Source organism: Stegostoma tigrinum, chromosome 32, assembly GCF_030684315.1.
Source record: "Stegostoma tigrinum isolate sSteTig4 chromosome 32, sSteTig4.hap1, whole genome shotgun sequence".
NCBI classification, from domain to species: Eukaryota; Metazoa; Chordata; class Chondrichthyes; order Orectolobiformes; family Stegostomatidae; genus Stegostoma; species Stegostoma tigrinum.
The window spans coordinates 756,003-778,318 of NC_081385.1; the positions used below are offsets into that span (position 1 = coordinate 756,003).

The following is a 22,316-nucleotide window of genomic DNA, read 5'->3' on the forward strand; positions in this document are numbered from 1 at the left end:
TTCTTCCTGGAGCAAAGGCCTGAACCACCTCACTCACCACCACCCTCCTCTGTTTGGCCGAGCTTGTCCTCACCCTCAACAGCTACTTTTTTAACTCCTCATTTTCTTCAGGTCAGAGGGGGTGACCATGGGTACCCGCATGGGCCCCAGTTATGGCTGTCTCTTTGTGGGGTACTGGAACATTCCTGGTTTGAGTCCTATTGAGGCCCCCTGAAGGTGGCCAACACGGGTCAATAGGGTGGTCAAGGTGTGCTTTCCTTCATCGGACAGGGTATTGAGTACAAGATTTAGGAGGTCATGTTACAGTTGTATAAGGCTTTGGTTTGACCACATTTGGAATATTGCGTACAGTTCTGGTCGCCACATTACCAAAAGGATTGGAGAGGGTGCAGACGAGGTTCACCAGGATGTTGCCTGGTATGGAGGGCGCTAGCTGTGAAGAGAGGTGGAGTAGATTAGGATTATTTTCATTAGAAAGACGGAGATTGAGGGGGGAACCTGATTGAGGACTACAAAATCATGAGGGGTATAGACAAGGTGGATAGCAAAAAGCTTTTTCCCCAGAGTGGGGGACTCAATTACAAGGGGTCATGAGTTCAAAGTGAGAGGAGGAAAGTTTAAGGGAGATGGAAAGTGTAAAGTTCTTTATGCAGAGGGTGGTGGGTGCCTGGAACGTATTGCTAGCAGAGGTGGTAGACGCAGACATGTTAGCGTCTTCTAAGATGTATCTGGACAGGTACATGGATGGGCGGGGAGCAACGGGACACAGACCCTTAGAAAATAGATGACAGGTTAGACAGAGGATCTTGATCGGCGCAGGCTTGGAGGGCCGACGGGGCTGTTCCTGTGCTGTAATTTTCTTTGTTCTTTGTTCCATATCAGGATGAAGGAATTCAACCAACTGTTTATACCTGTGTTGCTTTATCCTATTTCCACAATTTAACCGCCCCCCCCTCCAACTTCTCCCAGGGTCATTGGGCAAACTTCTGCTCATTACAGTAACTGGTCAACAATCACAAATATTTATTTACAGATGTTTGCTGCCACATCATTCCAAAGGCTGATGCTTCTCTGCAAAAAAGAGACCCACAATATCTAACCTGGCCCCTACAACTACATTCTGCATGTGTGCTATTCCTTGCTAATCTTTCTGCTCACTGCCTTTCATTTGGATTAACATTTTCCATTTTTTTCCCCCCTATTCATTTGTGGGATGTGGGTGTCACTGGCTGGGGGCCAGCATTTATTACCTATCCCTAGTTGTCCTTGAGAAGGTGGTGGTGAGCTGCCTCCTTCAAGCGTTGCAGTCCACCTACTGAAGATTGATCCACAATGACATTAGGGAGGGGATTCCAGGATTTTGGCCCAGTGACAGTGAAGGAATGGTGATATATTTCCAATTCAGGATGGTGAGTGGGAATTTGGAAGTGGTGGTGTTCCCATGTACCTGATGCCCTTGTCCTTCCAGATGGAAGTGGTCATGGATTTGGAAGGTGCTGTCTGAGGATATTTGGTGAATTTCTGCAGTGCATTTTGTAGATAGTACACACTGCTGCAACTGAGCATTGGTGATGGGTGGTTGTAGATGTGGTACCAATCATGTGAGGGTTGCTTTGTCCTGGATGGTGTCAAGTTTGTTGGGGACACATTCATCTCGGCATATAGGGAGCATTCCATCACACTCCTGGCTTGTGCCTTGCAGATGGTAGACAGGCTTCCAGGAGTCTGGTGAGTTACTTGCCACTATATTCCTAGACTCTGATCTGCTCTTGTCGCCACTGTGTTTATGTGGCGAGTCCAGTGGAGTTTCTGGTTAAATGGTAATCCCAGGATGTTGATAGTGGGGAAGTGAATGATGGTAACATCATTGAATGTCAAATGGTGGAGGTTAGATTGTCTCTTATTGGTGATGGTCATAGCCTGGCATTTGTGTGGTGTCAATGTCACTTGCCACTTGTCAACCCAAGCCTGGACATTGTCTAGATCTTGTTGCATTTGGACATGGATTATTATCCGTACTTTGTTGCATGTGAACATTGACTGCTTCAGTGTGAGGAGTCGTGCATGGTGCTAAACATTGGCGAACATTCTCACTTCCGACCTTATGACGGACGGAAGGTCATTGATGAAGCAACTGAAGATAGTTGGTTCGAGGACAGTACCCTGAAGAACTCCTGCAGAGACGTCCTGGAGCTGAGATGATTGACCTCCCACAACCACACCCATCTTCCTATGTATCAGATAGGACTCCAATGACCAGATAGTTTGCCCCCCTAACACCCACTGATTCCAGTTTTGCTCAGGGTGCTTGATGCCACACTCGGTCGAATGCAGCCTTGATTTTAAGGGCTGTCAGTCTCACCTCACTCTGGAATTCAGCTCTTTGTCCATGTTTGAACCAAGGCTGTAATGAGATCAGGAGCTGAGTGGCCCTGGCAGAACCCAAACTGGGCATCACTGAGCAGGTGCTGCTCGATAGCTCTGTTACTGACACCTTCCATCACTTCACTGATGAGTATACTTTAGGAAGTGTTAAATCAAACTCATTCAACGTCCATGTTTTTCCTCGGGTAAAAGCCGATTCCAGTAACAGGAGAGCTCTCAAACTAAATATTAGTCCAATCAGTCCTGAAGAAGAATCATTTTAGCCCCAGAAGGTCACATTCTCCATGACTGCTGTCAAACTTTGTGAGTTTCTCCAACACTTTTTAAAACATAGAACATTACAGCACAGTACAGGCCCTCGATGTTGCGCCAACCAGTGAAACCAATCTGAAACCCATCTAACCTACACTATTCCATTATCATCCATATGTTTATCCAATGGCCATTTAAATGCCCTTGAAGTTGGTGAGTCTACTACTGTTACAGGCAGGGCATTCCATTCCCTTACTACTCTGAGTAAAGAACCTACCTCTGACATCTGTCCTATCTCTATCACCCCTCAATTTAAACCTATGTCCCCTCGTGCTCGCCGTCACCATCCTCGGAAAAAGGCTCTCACTGTCCACCCTATCTAATCCTCTGATCATCTTGTATGTCTCTATTAAGTCACCTCTTAACCTTCTCTCTAACAAAAACAGCCTCAAGTCCCTCAGCCTTTCGTCATAAGACCTTCCCTCTGTACCAGGCAACATCCTGGTAAATCTCCTCTGCACCCTTTCCAATGCTTCCACATCCTTCCTATAAATGCAGGGACCAGAACCGTACACAACACTCCAAGTGCGGCCGACCCAGAGTTTTGTACAGCTGCAACAGGGCCTCGTGGCATCGAAACTCAATCCCTCTACCAATAAAACCTAACACACCGTACGCCTTCTTAACAACCCTATCAACCTGTGTGGCAACTTTCAGGGATCTATGTACATGGACACCGAGATCCCTCTGCTCGTCCACACCTCCAAGAATCTTACCATTAGCCCAGTACTCTGTACTCCTGTTACTCCTTCCAAAGAGAATCACCTCACACTTTTCCACATTAAACTTAAACCGCATAATCTGGCTTTATTTCAATCCAGTAGCTTTCCTTTGAACAATTTACAAGACTCTACATCAGTTGGAATGTGAGGAGAACAGTCAGTTATCAATTATAAACAGCTGTGTCAGTATAGGGTACCTCATGAAAATAGGCGTTTACTGCAAATGGAATAATACACTGTGAAACTATCACCGCATTTAAATACCAACCATACACCAAGGCACTCCATAGGAATGTTACCCCAAATAAAGTGCAATATTGAACTACAAGTGAGATACTTAAGCAGGTGACAAAAGCTCGGTCAAAAAAGTAAACTTTAAGAGCCACTTTAGAGAAGATGTGGGAGGTTGAACGTTAGAGGTTTAGGGATGGGAATCCAGGCTTTAGAGTCTTGGCGACTGAAGCGACTGGTGGAACAATTTGCAGTTTGATACTGCTGGCTCTTGGACGTACCGACATTCAGATAAAATGGCAAAACCATGAACGTAAAGTATCTCAGGTGGTGATAAAAGGTTCATGGTATCCTAATCAATTTTTAAACCATAAACTGATAACACCACAGCAGGACATCTAGTTGTTAATCTCATTTTTATTCTGTTTGTGGAAACTTGCTATGTTCAAATTGTCTGTTGTTTCCTTTATTAAAACTAAATTGTTTTATTTGTGGAAGTCTTGCTATCTTCTATTATACTTACGGTAGTTTACCCTTGATGTCGAAATTCTTCCCAGTCGGTGAATATGCAGGAGCACACTGAAAGAAGAATAATTCTTTATAAGCAGCAAGCTTTACAGTGCTTCCAAAGCCACTGTGTGGGGAGCGCATCAGTTGGGGGACCAAGACAGAACAAAAGCTAGCGCAAGATAGAAAGAGTGAGCTAAGACCTAGTTGTATGAACACTGGGCTATTAAGCCAGAAACTCAGGTAATGCTCTGGGGATCCAGGTTCAAATCCCACCAGGGCAGACTGTGGAATTTTAATTCAATGAATATCTGGAATTAAGAGTCTAATAATGGCAAACCATTGCCAACTTTCAGAAAAACCTATCTGGTTTGCTAGTGTCCCTTAGGTGACAGAAATCTGCATTCCTTAAATTAATCTGGCCTACATGTTACTCCAAACATAGAGCAATGCAGTTGACTCTGACGTGACCTCTGGGTACTTAGGGATGGGCAACAAATGCTGGCCTAACAAATGATGTCCTCATCCCTAATTAAAAGCTTCTGCAACATGGCCCTTGTGAACTCTGCTCAAATACTACTGGCATTTAGTGAGATACAGAGATAATATATACCCTAACAGGTAGGCTTGACTTTTGGTTAAGTAATCATGGTCAACAGAAATGATAAGAGATGGATCTATTTCTTACACAATATAGCTTCTAAAATAATTACACTGCAGTGTCCTTTAAGTAGTACCAAATCTTCCTGGCTCCTGCCAGATTTCCTGTCCCTCGCTCCAAGGGTCACTCTTCATCCTATATGCTCTTTTGGCCACAGTATTTATGGGGCTAGTTCAGTTCAGTTTCTGGTCAATGGTAATATCCAGGATTGAAAGTGGGGGATTCAACAATGGCATTACCATTGAATATCAAGGGTCAATCTTTAGATTCTGTCTTGTTAGAAACAGTCACTGCTTGCCACTTGTGTGGCCCAAATATTTGTCATTTACTAAGCTGGATATTATCCACGTCTTTCTGCAAATGTTTGTGTGTTAGCTGCCATACTCTCGTCCCTAATTTTTTTCCATTTTCCCTTTGAACTTTCTACAGTTAGCCCTTCCTGCTAATTTTATTTTTCTTTAGTTTGCTCTTTGTCCTTTTCAATATTTAATCTAAACCGTACTGTTCCCTAAACATTCATTACACATTCACCTCAAGGTGTGAGCCACCTCATTCCCCAAAACCAGACCCAGAAATACCTTGATAATAAAATGTGAGGCTGGATGAACACAGCAGGCCAAGCAGCATCTCAGGAGCACAAAAGCTGACGTTTCGGGGCTAGACCCTTCATCAGAGCAACTCATATTCCGCCTGGGAACCCTGCAGCCATATGGTATCAATGTGGACTTCACCAGTTTCAAAATCTCCCCTTCCCCCACTGCATCCCTAAACCAGCCCAGTTCATCCCCTCCCCCCACTGCACCACACAACCAGCCCAGCTCTTCCCCCCCACCCACTGCATCCCAAAACCAGTCCAACCTGTCTCTGCCTCCCTAACCGGTTCTTCCTCTCACCCATCCCTTCCTCCCACCCCAAGCCGCACCCCCAGCTACCTACTAACCTCATCCCACCTCCTTGACCTGTCCGTCTTCCCTGGACTGACCTATCCCCTCCCTACCTCCCCACCCACACCTTCTCCACCTATCTTCTTTACTCTCCATCTTCGGTCCGCCTCCCCCTCTCTCCCTATTTATTCCAGTTCCCTCCCCCCATCCCCCTCTCTGATGAAGGGTCTAGGCCCGAAACGTCAGCTTTTGTGCTCCTGAGATGCTGCTTGGCCTGCTGTGTTCATCCAGCCTCACATTTTATTATCTTGGAATCTCCAGCATCTGCAGTTCCCATTATCCCAGAAATACCTTCACGCTTCTTGAGCCAGAAACACATTTCAGAATGTCCTCCCTTTGCCTGCCTTTTACTCTATTACTCTCCAGCCCATTTTGACAACAATGAAGTTTACTTGTAAAACTACTGTTTAGTTTTTACACATCATCTATGTTCTTCCCATTTGTTGATGGCCAAATGAATAAATTTAACAGTTAGACCTCACTACACATAGTTGTTCTCCATACAGCTTGATTAGACTGTACTTGAACTACAGCACATGAGTACAGAGGCACCAGGTAAAGTGAGAAAGAGGTTTGCAAGGAATATGATAGACTGACAGGTTATAACAACTCTGAATAGGCAAGAATCTTTGCTCCAGAAAATTAAAGGCTGCAGGATGACCTTTAAGGAGCTTTAAACTACAAGGGGCATGCTAGGGCAGATATAAAGAGATTTCCATTTGTAGGGGACTGGAACTAGGGGACCATAAATATCAGTAAGACACTAATAAATTCAATCAGGAATAATTGCTTTATCCAGAGTGGTCAGACTTATGGAATTGCTACCCCAGTGAATGATTGAGGTGATTAGCAAAAGGGAAGCCAACATGAGACAGAATGGATGAGGAGGACAGGGTAAGGTGGTAGAAAGCTCATGTGGAGCACGAACATCAGCATGGAGCAGCAAGGCTGGTTTCTATAGTGTAAAACGCTATGAATATTGTCCATATTACAAGGCAACGATCATCCTTTTACCACTTCTGAAAAAGTGTTATACTGGAATCAAAATATTAACTGTTTTTCTCTCTCTACAGATGTTGCCATACCTCAGAATCATAGACCTCCTACAGTGTGGAAGAAAGCCATCTGGTCTGTCGAGTCTACACCAATCCTCCGAAGAGCATTCCACCCAGACACACTCCATCCTTGTAACCCAGTATTTCCCCATGGCCAATCCACCTAACTTGCACATCTTTGGACCAAGGTAGGGGGGAAAACCAGAGCACCCACAGAAAACTCAGGGAGAAAGTCGGTGCGGAGTTTGCACAGTCATCCAGCTGGGAATCAAGGCAGCAGTGGTAACCACTGTGCCACCGTGCCACTCCACTGCAACATTCTGTGTTTGTACTTTTCACCTGGATTCTGCAGCTTTTGGAACAGAGCAATTGCATGCAGTACCTTATTAGCATCATCTGACAGCACTTCCATCAAGGTATCAGGCACCAACTCATCTTGAAGCATCTCCAAAATGAATGAATTGACAAAGTTCCAAGCAAACGAATGGCCTTCCCTGACAAAACTGGATGTTGGATGTTCCTACGAGGTGATCAGATGGGATAAAGTCACACAGCTGAAAAGACACAGTGGTATCTGAGGATCATACAAAGTGGCAGTTCTCCCTGTTCCCCACTACCACTCCTCCTCTCCACAAATCTTGCCATTGCATGACTGTGATGTGGCAGAGGGATCCCCACAACCCAATCATTGCCAAAGAGAGAAGAAGGACCCCTTTCCCAGGTACTCTACCCCAGCAAATGGGTCAGCATAGATAATGGTAACAAGTCTGAAGTAGAATGCCTCTCTGCTGCTCAAGGGAATGCTCCAAAGGTTTAAAGAGACGTAAAATACATATTCCTTAAGTTGTACTTTGCACGCGCATGTATGTTTGTGTGTGTCTGCTTCGTTATTCTCCACAGCTGTCTCCTGGGGCACGATAAAAGAGGCAGGTTAATTCTTCTTGAGATAAGCAAACTTAGTATTGACCAGGAACAGAAATCCTTTACTCTATTACCTGAAGTCCTGAGCTATGGCCCCCAGTTCCTGCTGACCCCTTCTTATTGCCTTTATGTTCTTGTTGTCTCATTAAGGGATTGGTCTGGACAGACAAACAAGCAGTCTTGCTTCTTTCCCTGGTACTTCCAGATTTAGGCAATTAAGGACTGTATGATCCCACAGGCAGCACGTGAATCTGGTTTTTGTTATGTTTGTTGAGAAAGGACTGTTGGCCGGGACTAGGACAGTTTCCTGATCTTCTTTAGGCAATACCATAAGATCTTTTACATCCTATTCCCTTGCTATTTCACTGCAATTTTAATTCACAAGTTGATGTGGAGAGATTGTGGTAAGTGGTAATGTTAATGGACTAATAATCCCAGGGAACTGCTCTGAAAGCACGAAACCTGGTTCAAATCCTATCATGGCAATTGGCAAAATGTAAATTCAACTCCGGAGCCTGCAGAAACAGCCAACGTATTGATTATGATCTCCTGAAATTTCTAGATTTGTGAGAAGTCCTAGTGGATTGAAATATCTCAAATATAACACTTCTATCCCAAAAAGCAGCAAGACATAAAACAGGCAACTACAGGCCAGTTAGACTAACATTTGTTACAGACTGACTGAATGGCAGCTAAATTTGCAATTACACTAAGTTAAGTAGGACAATAGGTTATAAAGAACCTACAAAAGACTGAGAAACTAAACAGGAAGGATTCTGAGTGGGTGTTTCCCTTGGGGGCTGAGGTGGGGTGTTGTCTGGATTTGGGGATACAGTTTAAAAATTAGGGGTCTCTATTTAACACCAAGATGAGGATTCTCTCCTCTCTCGGAGAGTCATTATTGTGTGAAACTCTCCTCCGAGAACAGTAGGAGTTGGATCGTTCAAACTCTGCCTTGAGTGTATTCATCAATTCTTGACTGATTAGGGAGTCTGGGATTATGGAGACAGGGAGTCAAGTGGAATTGAGGCCACAATTAGATCAGCCATGATTATATCAAGTGGTGGAGCAGGTTACAAGAGCCAAGAGATCTACAACTGCTCCTTATGTTCTCATGTGATCCTGAACAGGCCTAACCAAGTTATGCTACTGTAAAATTCAGGGTTGTTTGGGGATTGTACAAAAGCTGTGTTTAGGAATAAGATTTGCACAAGGTATTAGGATCAGTTTATGAAAATAAAAAAAAAAAATCAATCTTTGGAGTTGTGCATGAGATGTGAAAGATTGCCAGAAACCATAGGAGACATTTTCCCCTGGTTCAGTACTTCAGTCAGATTAGGTAAACTCTATTTGTGCTGCAGTGGAGACCAGGCAGAACACAGATTGCAATGTGCATTCTGTGTGCAGAATTGGTAAAAATGTCATATATAATAATTAGTAACCTTAACTTCATTGGCTGCAAATTACAGTCAGTGCTGCTCTTGCATAAATACTTAATGCATCTTTGCTAAATTTTACTGTGCACTATTTTAATGCAGGTGTTAACCTTTGTGGTAAATAACTGGCTCTGAATGGGAATAAACATCAGAAACAGATGTCAGCTGTGGTTCAGTAGCAGCAGTCTCACCACTCAGAGGTTTCTAGGTCAAGTCTCACTCAAGGACTGTGCTCTCAGATATGAATATCAACTGAGACCTTGTCAGCAGGATATAATAAAACTGCAATATCTGAAGGTTATCTGGAGAGCTCTCTCTGCTAAGTTGTGAAAATATATCCCTTCAACAAACTCAATAAAGCAGAGTACTTCCTCTCCACCTATCTTCTCCGTCCATCTTCAGTCTGCCTCCCCCTCTCTCCCTATTTATTTCAGAACCTTCTCGCCATCCCCCTTTTCTGATGAAGGGTCTAGGCCCGAAACGTCAGCTTTTGTGCTCCTGAGATGCTGCTTGGCCTGCTGTGTTCATCCAGCTCCACACTTTGTTATCTTGGATTCTCCAGCATCTGCAGTTCCCATTATCTGTGAAGCAGGTAGTCTGCTGTGGTCAGCGAACAGTGATTACAGTTTCGAGACTTCACTGGCAGTAAAGCATTTTACCACATTCTCAGATCATACAGAAATATAAGCTCTCTCTTTTATTCTTAAGCATTTGAACGAGAACTCAAAACAGAAAAGTGAACCTGCATCTGAAATGCTGTAAACTGCAAAGCTACAAACTTGGTGCTGGAAAGTTGGGTTAGATGGCTGGTTTATTCAGCTAGTATAGACACAAATGGGCGGAAAGGCCCACCAAAGAAAAGGAGAACATTGGAACAAAGAAGCTCCTTTCTCAGAAAATAAAATGCAACAAAAAGTGTTCAGAAAATAGACAGACATAAATCTCAAACTCGCTCTTCTGGTGGTTTCATACCTCCAATGGGAGATCAGAGGAAAGAACTGTGGCAGCATCTGGAACACTGGAAGGTTGTCGTTGACTGAGTGCCTGCTTCCTCAGAGTTTCTTTTCTGTTTGAAGGACGGACCCATGGTAAACAAAACTGAGATTGTACATTACCATAATACAGCCTGGCATTACAGTGATAATGCATTGATATCAACTGTGACAAAAATTACAACATTCCTTTCCGGCTAAACATCAATAAAAAAAAAAACTGGTTAACTAATCATTTAGTTCACCGCTGTTTGTGGGTTTGCAAAGTGCTGTAACATTTCATACAAAGTAAAGTAATCGCCGTGATGCTTCAGGGTTATTCAGGTGATGTCACTTACTTTATCCATTCTGAACGTTACACGAGGTCACAGAGACAGTCATGCTGTTGCTGTCAATATTAGACTCAGGGACGGTTCTGGGTTCTTCAGACAAAACCCATTAAAGTTCAGAAAGTTAAAAGAAAACTCTCTCAATAATAAACATTCACCTTTGGATCCATTAGGAGATACACTGGGTAATTTAGGGATTTATTGATACAAACACAGTGCAGTAGCTGCTATGACACAGGACTAAAATATTTCCCTAAGTGACTGTGGCCAAAAATTTTAAAGGTGCTACAGGTAGTGAATCTTATTTCATGCAAAATCTTCTCATATTCAGCTACTATTTAAATAGCAGTTTCTTAATAATTTAAACTAAGTGCTCATTCCACTTACTTGTCATTGGGCTTTCCATTGAACAGTGGAGGGACCATTAGGTGGGAAATCCGTCTGAGATTGGTGTGGATCCTGTAATCAACAACCTGGGTTAGCAAGGTAGTGCAGAGGAGGGAATGATCCACCAGCCAATTCCAGGAAAGGAACAGAGAATATACAATATCCTACAAACACAGAAGAAGGAGGTACAGGAAGTGGGTAAGGGCCAGAAGAGGAACAGGGCAGGAGCAGAAGGGAATGGGACAGGACTGAGCAGAAGGCCACCATTTACAGACTGTTCAGAGTACCATGAGGATGCCTGGGAGCAGTTCCACATTCTTGGGGATGTTGAGATTTCTGCAGGTTTTTTTTAATATCAGGCAGATTATCAGTATGCTGCACTTGCATAGGCAGATTCCTATTGATTTGTCACTGGATGAAACACTGCAGAATCTTGATGTGTATTCTCCTGACTTTGTAAAATGAAACACTGTCTTAAACAGTGAAAGGACTGGATAGAGGAGGTGGACTTCTCTTTTAGATGAGAGAATTCACCCAACATGTTCAATAACTCAGATAATGTAGTCTGTTTCTCAACAGCTGGTATTTAAAGAAATACTACAAATACACAGTAATTTAAAGCATAAAGGCCCAAATGGAAAGGTGAATCAACCATTGTTAATAAAAGAAGTTCAGGATCGCATTGGGTCAAAAGGAAGTGGCTTATCAGAAATCAGTGGTAAGTCTGAAGCACAGAGTCAACACCGAGAAACAGATTCTGAAAGGGGGAACAGAATATGAATGCAAGTTGTAGAGGAATGATAAATGCAGACTGTCTATCAATATGTGAAAGGAATGATAGCAAGGATAAACAGGAGCATGTTACAGGAAGTGATAGGAGAATTCATAGCAAAGAACAGGCAGATGGCAGAGAAATTAAACATCTTACTTTTCTGGAAATCTGAAACTAAACAAAACTTAAAATAGCTGCAGGAACTGAGCAGGTCTGGCAGGTTCTGTGAAGACAGAAAGAGAGGGTCACAGAAGAAGACAGAAAATCTTTAAGGAACACAAGGTGACACATGCAGCTAAGTAACTTTGAATATAAGATACAGGAGCAAAATTAGAACATTCAGCTCAGAATCTGCTCTATCATGTTATCGTGGCTGATATGTTTCTCAATCCCATTCTCTTGCCTTCTCCCCATAACCTTTAATCCCATTACTAATCAAGGACCTATCTCTGTCTTAAATACACTCAATGACTTGGTCTCCACCGCCCTCTGCTGTAATGAATCCCACAGATTCACCACCCTCTGGCTGAAGAAATTTCTCCTCATCTCAGTTCTAAAGGGTTGTCCCTTCACTCTGATGCTGTACCCTCAGGTCCTAGTTTCTCTTACTAGTGGAAACATATTCTTCAAGTCCACTCTATCCAGGCTTTTCAGGATTCTAAAGGTTTCAATCAGATGTCCCCTCGTTCTACTAAACTCCATCAACTATAAATTCAGAGTCCTCAACCACTCCTCGTGTGACAAGGTCCTTTAAAGAAGGAAACCTGCCACCCTCACCTAGTCTGGCCCACACGTGACTCCAGACCCACTGCAATGTGGGTGACACTCAAGCACCCTCTGAAATGGCCTAGCAAGCCAGTTGTACCAATCACTACAAGGACTCAAAGAAATGAAACAGGACTGATTCCCAGGCATCAACCTAGGCACCGGAGAAGAGAAACAGCCCTGTTGACCCTGCTGAGTCCTCCTCACTAACATCTGGGGGTTTGTGCCAAAATTGGGAGAGTTGTCTCACAGACTAGTCAAGCAACAGCCTGACATAGTCATACTCACAGAACCATACCTTACAGACAATGTCCCAGGCACCATCACCATCCCTGGATATGTCCTGTCCCCACCGGCAGCACTGACCCAGTAGAGGGGGTGGTACAGTAGGATATAGCCGGGAGGGAGTCGCTCCAGGACCCCCCAACACTGACTCCGAAACCCACGAAATCCTGCTGATTATCACATACCGTCCTCCCTCAGCTGATGAATTAATCCTCAATGTTGAGCAACACTTAGGGGAAAGACAGAGGATGGCAAGGGCACAAAATGTACTCTGGGTGGGGATTTCAATGTCCACCACCAGGAGTAACTCGGCAGCAGCACTACTGATTGAGCTGGTCAGGTCCTAAAGGTCATAGCTGTTAGATTGCGTCTGTGGGAGGTGGTGAGGGAACCAAGAGGGACAGACATACTTGACCTCATCCTTACCAATGTGCCAGCTGCAGATGCATCTGTCCATGATAGTATCGGACCATCGCACAGTCCCTGTGGAGACGAAGTCCTGCCTTCACGAGGAGAACAACCTCCAGCGTATTGCGTGGCACTATCACTGTGCTAAATGGGGCAGACTTCACACAGATGTAGCAGCTCAAGACTGGGCATCCATGAGGCGCCGTGGGCCATCAACAGCAGCTGAACTGTACTCCAGCACAATCTGTAACCTCATGGCCTGGCACATTCCCTACTCAACCATTACCATCAACCCTGGTTCAATGGAGAGTGCAGGAGGGCGTGCCAGCAGCAGCACCAGGTGTACGTGAAGATGAGGTTTCAACCTGGTAAAGCCACCGAACAGGACCATTTACAAACAGCAGAAGCAGCAAGTGACAGACAGAGCTAAGTGATCCCACAATCAATGTATTAGATCCAAGCTCTGCAGTCCTGCCACATCCAGTGGCGAGTAGTAGAGGATGATTAAACAACTCACTGAAGGAGGAGGCTCCACAAACATCCCCATCCTCAATGATGGGAGAGCCCAGCACATCAGTGCAAAAGATAAGGCTGAAACTTTTGCAGCAATCTTCAGCCAGAAGTGCTGAGTGGATGATCCACCTCAGCCTCCCCCAGTGGTCCCCAGCATTACTGATACCAGTTTTCAGCCAATTCAATTCACTCCACACGATACCAACAAATGCTTGGAGACACTGGATACTGCAAAGGCTATGGGCACTGACTACATCCCAGCAACAGTATTGAAGAAGACTTGTGCTCCAGAACTTGCTGCTCCCTTAGCCAAGCTGCTCCAGTACAGTTATATCACTGGTATCTACCCAACAATATGGAAAATTGCCCAAGTATGTCCTGTACACAAAAGGCAGGACAAATCCAATCTGGCCAATTACCGTCTCATCAGTCTCCTCTTGATCATCAGTAAAGTGATGGAAGGTGTCAGTAACAGCATTATCAAGCAGCACCTGCTCAGCAATAACTTGCCCAGCAATGCGCAGTTTGGGTTCCACCAGGGCCACCCAGCTCCTGACCTCATTACAGCCTTGGTTCAAACATGGGCAGAAGGGCTGTATTCCAGAGATGAGACGAGAGTGACAGTCTTTGACATTAAGGCTGCATTTGACCGAGTGTGGCATCAAGGGCCCTGAGCAAAACTGTAATCAATGGGTATGGGGGGGGAAAACTCTTTGGTGGCTGGAGTCATACCTGACACATAGGAAGATGATCCTTGTTGGTGATCAATCATCTCCAGTCCAAGGCATCTCTGCAGAAGTTCCTTGGGCTAGTGTCCTCGGCCCAACCATCTTCAGCTGCTTCATCAATGACCTTCCCTCCATCATAAGGTCAGAAATGGGGATGTTCGCCAATGATTGCACAATGTTCAGCACCATTCATGACTCCTCAGATACTGAGGCAGTCCATGTTCACATGTAACGAGATCTGGACAATATCCAGGCTTGGGCTGACAAGTGGCAAGTGACTGACGCCACACAAATGCCAGGCTATGACCATCACCAATAAGAGACAGACAATCTAAACACCACCATCTGACATTCAATTATGTTACCATCATTGAACTCCCCCTGCATTAATCGATATCCTGGAGGTTACAATTGGCCGGAAACTCAACTGGACTCCCCACATAAACAGTGTCTACAAAAATAGATCAGAAGCTAGGAATACTGAAGGGAGTACCTCATCTCCTGACTCCTCAAAGCCTGTCCACCATCTACAAGGCACAAGTCAGGAGTGTGATGGAATACTCCCCTGGATGACTGCAGCCCCAACAACACTCAACAAGTATGACACTATCCAGGACAAAGCAGCCCACTCCCTCCACCACCAACGCTCAGTAGCAGCCGTGTGTACTATCTACAAGATGCTCTGCGGAAATTCACCAAATATCCTCGGACGGCACCTTCCAAATCCATGACCGCTTACATCTAGAAGGACAAAGGCAGCAGATATATGAGAACACCACCGTCTTCAAGATCCCCTCCAAGCCACTCACCATCCTGACTTGGAAATATAGTCGCTGTTCTTTCTCTGTCACTGAGTCAAAATCCTGGAATTCCCTTCCGAAGGGCATTGTGGATCAACCCACTGCAGGTGGGCTGTAGTGGTTCAAGGCGGCAACTCAGCACCACCTTCTCAAGGGCGACTAGGGATAAGCAATAAGTGCTGACCCAGCCAGGGGCACCCACACCCCACAAAAATAAAGGGCCTTCAACTCTGGGGTCATTCTTAAAAAGTCTCTTCTGAATCCCTCCAACTCTAATCACACCATTCCTTAAGGTCCAGGCTATAACTTGCTCACAATATTCCTAATGCAGTCTGACCAGAGCCTGATACAGCCTCAGCAGTCCACCCCTACTCTTACAAGCCTCTTTAAAGTGCATGCTAACACTGCAATTGCCTTCCTAACTGTCAACTGAACCTGAATGTTAACCTTAAGAGAATCCTGAACTACTACTCCAAAGGCCCATTGTGCTTTGGGTTTCTGAAGCCTTTCTCCAATTAGGAAATAGTCTCTGCTATTATTCTTCCTATCAAAGTGCATAACCTCACACTTTCCTACATTGGCAGATGGAATACACATCTTTGACCACTCTCATAGCCCATGTAAGTTCCTCTGCAGCCTCCGTGCCTCTTCAACTCCACCTGTGCCTCCACTTATCTTTGTGTCATCTACAAACTTAGCAACAATGCGCTCAGCTTCTGTGACCAGATCGATAATGGATAACGCGAATAGGTGTGGACCCAACACTGGCCCCTGCAGAACTCCACTCAGCACCAGGTGCCATCTTGAGAAAGATCCCTTTATTCCCACTTTGAGGATTGTCGTCTGCCAGTCAACCAGTTACTTGTGGAAAAGAACAGCAAAAAGTAAAAAAGGTGGTACTTGAAAAGTTAGGTGGATCAAGGTCACGGAGCGGTGTTGAAGGAGGTATTAATAGATAATGTGTGCATTGGTGGGTATGTTTCATGAATCTGTAGATTCTGTAACCTGCAAACTGGAAGGTAGCGAATGTAATCCCACTATTTAAACAGGGAGGAAGCATGAGAGCAGTGATTAACAAATTACTATAAATAATTACTGTGAGCTTGACACCCAAAGCTGGGAAATGTTATAATCTATTATAAAAGGAAGCAAAAGCTGAAAAGTATGGTACAGTTGAGTAGAGTCAACATGGGTTTATAAAAGAGCAATCATTGGGAATTCTGGAGACATCAGGGTGTCTTCACCCATGAGCCACTTAAAGCTAGCATTCAGTTGGAATTGGAAATTGTAAGGTGCACGGTACGCCGGCCTTCATTTCCAGAGACTTCATCTGGACCACTAAGGACAGTTCTGGTCTTCTTGTACAAGGGAGGATATTGTGCAACTGAGATTCATCAGATGAAACTTCAGGATGGCAGGATTGTCTTGAGGAGAGATTTAAGATTCTGGAACTTTTCAAAGAATGGGAGGTGAGTTTATTGAAACTTTCAAAATTCTTAAATATATACATTCTGTCATGTTTTCTATGAAACTTTCCCAGGTTAGTGTCTAGAACCAGGGGACGGAACCTCAGGATGAAGGGGTGGACCATTCAAGATGAGACGAGGAGGGCTTTCTTTACTTAGAGGGCTGTGCAGCTCAAATCTGATTGGTTTCTGGAGATTAATGACATTACTGAATATGGAAATAGTGCGACAAATGACACGGTAGCAGTGATCTAAAATGGCTGGGTGGTTTGATGGACTGAATGGCCTGCTCCTGTATCTTTATTGCACAGGAAATGGTAAATAGAAGCTGCTGAGTTAAGAGTCACTGGGCTTGAAATGTTTACACTGTTTCTCTCTCCATAGAATCCCTATTATTGTTTGAAAAGCAGCTTACTTGGGCAGGTTTGATGGGGAGTGCACCTTCCGTCCGTCACGCTGACTGGTTAAATGGACATGCAGCGGAGGATTACTAGACACAAGGTTATCCCATTCTGCCCGTGGAATCAAACCAAGCTGTTGTCGGACACGATTCAAACTGCAGAAAAACAGACAATTCATTCAGAGCCTGCCCCAGGAAATAACAGCCTGAGGAACCTCAACTCAGTGATAGCACACTCACCATGTCAGGTCACAGGCTGGAGTCCTCCTCTAAAAGCTTGTGCACAAAATGTAGGCTAATGTTCCCAGTGTAGTAGCAATGCTGTGTTGCGCCATTAGATGTGATGTAAAATGAAGATACTGTCTGCCCTCTCAAAGGCCATAAAACATTCCATGATGCTACTCAAATAGAAGGGAGATCTTTCTAGTGGCATAGTTGACATTTCTCCATCAACCAATATCAAGAAAGATATTATCAGGTTATTATCAAGTTCACGTTAATGGGACATTGCCACACAAGGTTCCTACATTACAGTAGTCAAGACTCTTCAAAAAGTATTTGATCAGCTGCAAAATGATTTGTGAAATCCTAAGGTTGAGACAGGTGCTACCAAAACGTAAATGTTTTCTGAAAAAAAGTCAACAATTTGCCACAAACAGCTGCAATAAATAATGAGTGACAATGCAATGAGAAGGAAATTTGAAGACCTAAAGGAACTGAATATTTTAAAAGGTCTGAGAACGTTCCAGATCTGATATTTCTTCTCAACATTGCTGAGAGATTTCACAGAATATTGCAAACTGCAGGAGTCCAAAGTCCTTAGCATTCGAATATCAGAGGCGCCTTCAAGGCTGGTCATTGCAGTAGTCCCTCCCTGTGACCTAAAGCAAGGAGTAGCAGATGAGAAGAGAAGCTTTACTGAGTAGTTTGCACTTATGTTCCTTCCCCTCATAATGGTGAGGCACTCTCTTTCTACTTACTATTAGCGTTGTTGGATCTGTGTTGGCTCTAGATTAAGTTGCAAGAAAGAAACAGCAGTTCTGACAACATTTTGCAAAGTTTAACTTCTGCAGGAAACTAAACGTGGCAGTCAGCTAAATGCCAAGGTAGCAAGGGAGTAAAAGGGAGCACTTTGTAAAGAAAGGATGAATGAAAAGGTAATTCAGATGAAAGCAAAATAATGAGGATGCAGGAAATCTCAAATATAAAGAAAATATGCTGGAGAACATCAGCAAGCCTGGCAGCATCTGTGGAGAGAGGTACAGAGAGATAACAGTGAGTCCAGTAGGACTCCTTTTCTTCAGGACCAGGCTAAAACATGAATTCGAGATAATGGGAAATGCAGATGCTAGAGAATCCGAGAATACAAAGTGTGGAGCTGGATGAACGCAGCTGGCCAAGCAGCATCTTAGAGGCACAAAAGCTGACGTTTTGGGCCTAGACCCATCAGAGACGGGGAGGGGGGGAGAGGGTTCTGAAATAAATAGGGAGAGATGGGGGGGGGGGGGGGGGGGGGGGAGGCGGATCGAAGATGGATAGAGGAGAAGATAGGTGGAGAGGAGGAGGAGACAGACCGGTCAAACAGGTGGGAATGGAGCCTGTAGAGAGGTGAGTGTAGGTGGGGAGGTGGGGAGGGGATAGGTCAGTCTGGGGAGGACGGACAGATCAAGGGGAGGGGCGAGACAACATGAGGAGGTAGGAAGTGGAGGCATTCAAAAATCTATCCCCCCACCCAATGCATGCCAAAACCAGCCCACCTCGTCACCACCTCCCCAACCTGTTCTTCCTCTCACCTATGTCCTCCTCCCCCCACCTCAAGACGCACCTCCATTTCCTACCTCCTAACATCGTTCCCCACCGCCCCACCTTGATTTGTCCATCCTCCTTGGACTGGCCTATCCCCTCCCTACCTATATTCGCTCTATCCCCGCCCTTTTAACCTGTCTGCCTCCTCTCCACCTATCTTCTCCTGTGTCCATCTTCGATCCACCTCCCCCTCTCTCCCTATTTATTCCAGAACCCTGTTCCCTCTCCCCCTCTCTGATGAAGGGTCGAGGCCCGAAACATCAGCTTTTGTGCTCCTAAGGTGCTGCTTGGCCTGCTGTGTTCATCCAGCTCCACACTTTGTTAAAACATGAATTTGGTTTCTGTCTCCAAGGATGGTGATAGACTTATTTTTTTTAAAGTTCAAGCCAACTGGTGGTGTCCTACAGGCCTCATTAGATTAAAAACTACAATCAGCCACTAAAAGTAGTCTCTAAACTTCCAAGTCATTAAAAAGAACTGGAACTAATGTTGGCATCTAACCAAATATTTCACTTTTACAAATAATACTGTGAAGGGATTACTTCGACAAGAGAAGTCCTTTTTTTAAAAGGATTGTTTCTATAGAAATGAGGGGTTTCAATTTTGGAACACACAGTATCGCACTACTCATATCCTGCCAAGGTGCAAGACAGTCAGGCTATTTGCAAGGTTGCTGGAATGCAGGACAAAATTCCAGCTTCACAACAGGCTATAATTAGCCCACAGGCATGTGGAGGAGGCAGGGGGAGATTGGGGAGAGTTTGTGTCTGTTACCTGATGGGAGTTGGGGGAAGCAGAACATGGATGAGAATGCTCACAACACAAAACTGTTCCAGACACATCCTGATCACATTCAAAAGCAGCATTGTGCCATGGACCATTACTGCCATTTGTGGTAACACCTAGATATTGCAGTAAATTACGTTCCATGCTACAAAAACTGTTATAATTTCATAAAAAGTGCAAAGTGCTGGAAATACTTAACTTTACTAGACAGATGCTGTCAGATCTGCTGTGTCCTTTAGTTGTAGCCTCCTCTATCCTGGAGGAAACACCTTGGCTATTCATCCTATCCATACCCCTCCTGATTTTATAAAACTCTTACAGGCTCATCCCTCAGCTTCTGACACTCCAGGGGAAAATAGCCCCTGCCTAAGCAGCCCTCACCCTGTAGCTCAAAACCTCCAATCACAGCAACATCCCTGTAAAACAAAGAACTGCTGGAAAGTTCAGCAGGTCTGGCAGCATCTATAAAGAGGTCAGAGTTAACGTTTCGGGGCTGGTGGCCCTTCCTCAGAACCATTCTGAGGAAGGGTCACTGGACCTGAAATGTTAACATTGATTTCTCTTTACAGATGCTGCCAGACATGCTCAGCTCTTCCAGCAGTTTTTTTTTGTTTCTGATTTACAGTATCCACAGCTGTTATGGTTAACATCCTTGTAAATCTTTTCTGAACCCTTTCAGGTTTCACACATCTTTCCCATTGCAGGGAGACGAGAACTGAATGCAGATTTCCAGAAGTGGCTTCACCAATATCCTGTACAGCGGCAACATGACCCTCCCAACCCCTATACTCAAAGCACTGATTAATAAAGGCAAGTGTACCAAATGCCTTCTTCACCACACTGTCCACCTGTGACTCCAGCTCCAAAGGAAACACAAACCTACAACCCAAAGTCTTTTGGTTCGGCAACACTCCTCAGGACCTTACCATCAAGTGCATGAGTCTTGTCGTGATTTGCCTTTCCAAAATGCATCACAGCTAAATTAAGTTCCATCTGCCACTCATTGGCTAATTGGCTCATCGCTCATCTGATCAAAGTCCCGCTGTACTGAGAAAATACTTGTTCTGAGGAAATTGTATTCAACTCAAAGTTAACTCAAGATAACAAAATGTGAAGCTGGATGAACACAGCAGGCCAAGCAGCATCTCAGGAGCACAAAAGCTGATGTTTCAGGCCTAGACCCTTAATCAGAGAGGGGGATGGGGAGAGGGTTCTGGAATAAATAGGGAGAGAGAGGGAGGTGGACCGAAGATGGATAGAGGAGAAGATATGTGGAAAGGAGAACAGGTGGAGAGGAGTATAGGTGGGGAGGGGATAGGTCAGTCCGTGGAGGACAGACAGGTCAAGGTGGCGGGATGAGTTTAGTAGGCTTTAGTGGCTTTCCTCCCATTCCTTAGACGACATGTCCATCATGGGCCTCCTGCAGCGCCACAATGATGCCACCCCGAAGGTTGCAGGAACAGCAACTCATATTGCACTTGGGAATCCTGCAGCCCAATGGTATCAATGTAGACTTCACAAGCTTCAAAATCTCCCCTCCCCCCACTGCATCCCAAAACCAGCCCAGCTCGTCCCCGCCTCCCTAACCTGTTCTTCCTCTCACTTATCCCCACCTACCACCTCAAGCCACACCTCCATTTCCCACCTACTAACCTCATCCTACCTCCTTGCCCTGTCCGTCCTCCACGGACTGATCAGCCCCTCCCCACCTATCTTCTCCTCTATCCCATCTTTGATCCTCCTCCCCCCCTCCCTATTTATTCCCGAACCCTCTCCCCATCCCCCTCTCTGATGAAGGGTCTAGGCCCGAAACGTCAGCTTTTGTGCTCCTGAGATGCTGCTTGGCCTGCTGTGTTCATCCAGCTCCACACTTTGTTATCTTGGATTCTCCAGCATCTGCAGTTCTCATTATCTCTGATCAAAGTTAACTCAGTTGCTTTCTTCACAGCTTCTGCCAGACCTGCTGAGTTTCTCCACAGCTTCCTGATTGTATTTCAGGCAAGTGTAATATCTTTGAAGAAAAGTAAAATCAGAGTTAATGTAACAGGTCTGGTGGCCCTTCCTCAGAACTCTGAGTTCTGAGGAAGGGTCACCAGACCTGAAACATGAACTCTGAAATTCTTCTCCACAGATGCAGCCAGACCTGCTGAGCTTTTCCAGCAATTTTGTTTTTGTTTCAGATTTACAGCATCTGCAGTTCTTTCGGTTTTTATTAAGTACCATATTTTTGTTTTATTTAAGCACTTAACTTTACCTTTCCTGTAGATCAGTCCAGTTTTTCTCAGCTTTATAAGTTGCCATGAATCACAGTTTCAAATCCTGGTGGAAACAAATACCAGATTAACTAATTAACTAAAAAATATAAAGTTCACCACACAGCACAATCCTATTAAACACTGATCACTGTTAATGGATGTCCCGGGCAGTGACAGTACTTATGATCCACCTTAGTTTTCATGAATAAGTAACATTGAACTGTCTTCTTTTGACTTTTGTTCTCACAAGTAGCGAGCTTTTACAATACATTGTCAAGGTCACATTGTATTGATGTCAGAAAAAGACACATCAGGTAACTTACAGGTTGCCTGACAAATTTGCCCACATGCCCTGTAGCAGCAAAATCAGTCACAAGTTCAAGCATTTTGACAGCAGCATTTAAGCAGCTTTCATATGGCTGCGTGTGTAATGAAGGTGGTAATTTATAT

General features: G+C 44.6%; 1 protein-coding gene across 7 annotated transcripts in view; it reads right to left on the reverse strand.

The window, feature by feature from the left end:
- Nucleotides 1–21,940, reverse strand: part of LOC125467025 (uncharacterized) — a 38,527-nt gene extending 16,587 nt beyond the window's left edge. For 4 of the 7 annotated variants that reach the window (XM_059639087.1, XM_059639082.1, XM_059639084.1 and 1 more), the window contains exons 1-6: nucleotides 21,866–21,940; nucleotides 17,035–17,175; nucleotides 10,883–10,954; nucleotides 10,147–10,240; nucleotides 7,200–7,337; nucleotides 4,174–4,229 (exon numbers count right to left, since the gene is read on the reverse strand). In XM_059639087.1, the coding sequence (XP_059495070.1) occupies nucleotides 4,174–4,229; nucleotides 7,200–7,337; nucleotides 10,147–10,240; nucleotides 10,883–10,954; nucleotides 17,035–17,175; nucleotides 21,866–21,912 (548 nt within the window). In that variant the 5' untranslated portion in view covers nucleotides 21,913–21,940. Of the gene's footprint in view, nucleotides 1–4,173; nucleotides 4,230–7,199; nucleotides 7,338–10,146; nucleotides 10,241–10,882; nucleotides 10,955–11,810; nucleotides 11,878–17,034; nucleotides 17,176–21,865 lie in introns of those variants that run through there. The other 3 variants (XM_048562353.2, XM_059639085.1, XM_059639086.1) reach the window with 3 other exon arrangements.
- Between the last annotated feature and the right edge of the window lie 376 nt (nucleotides 21,941–22,316).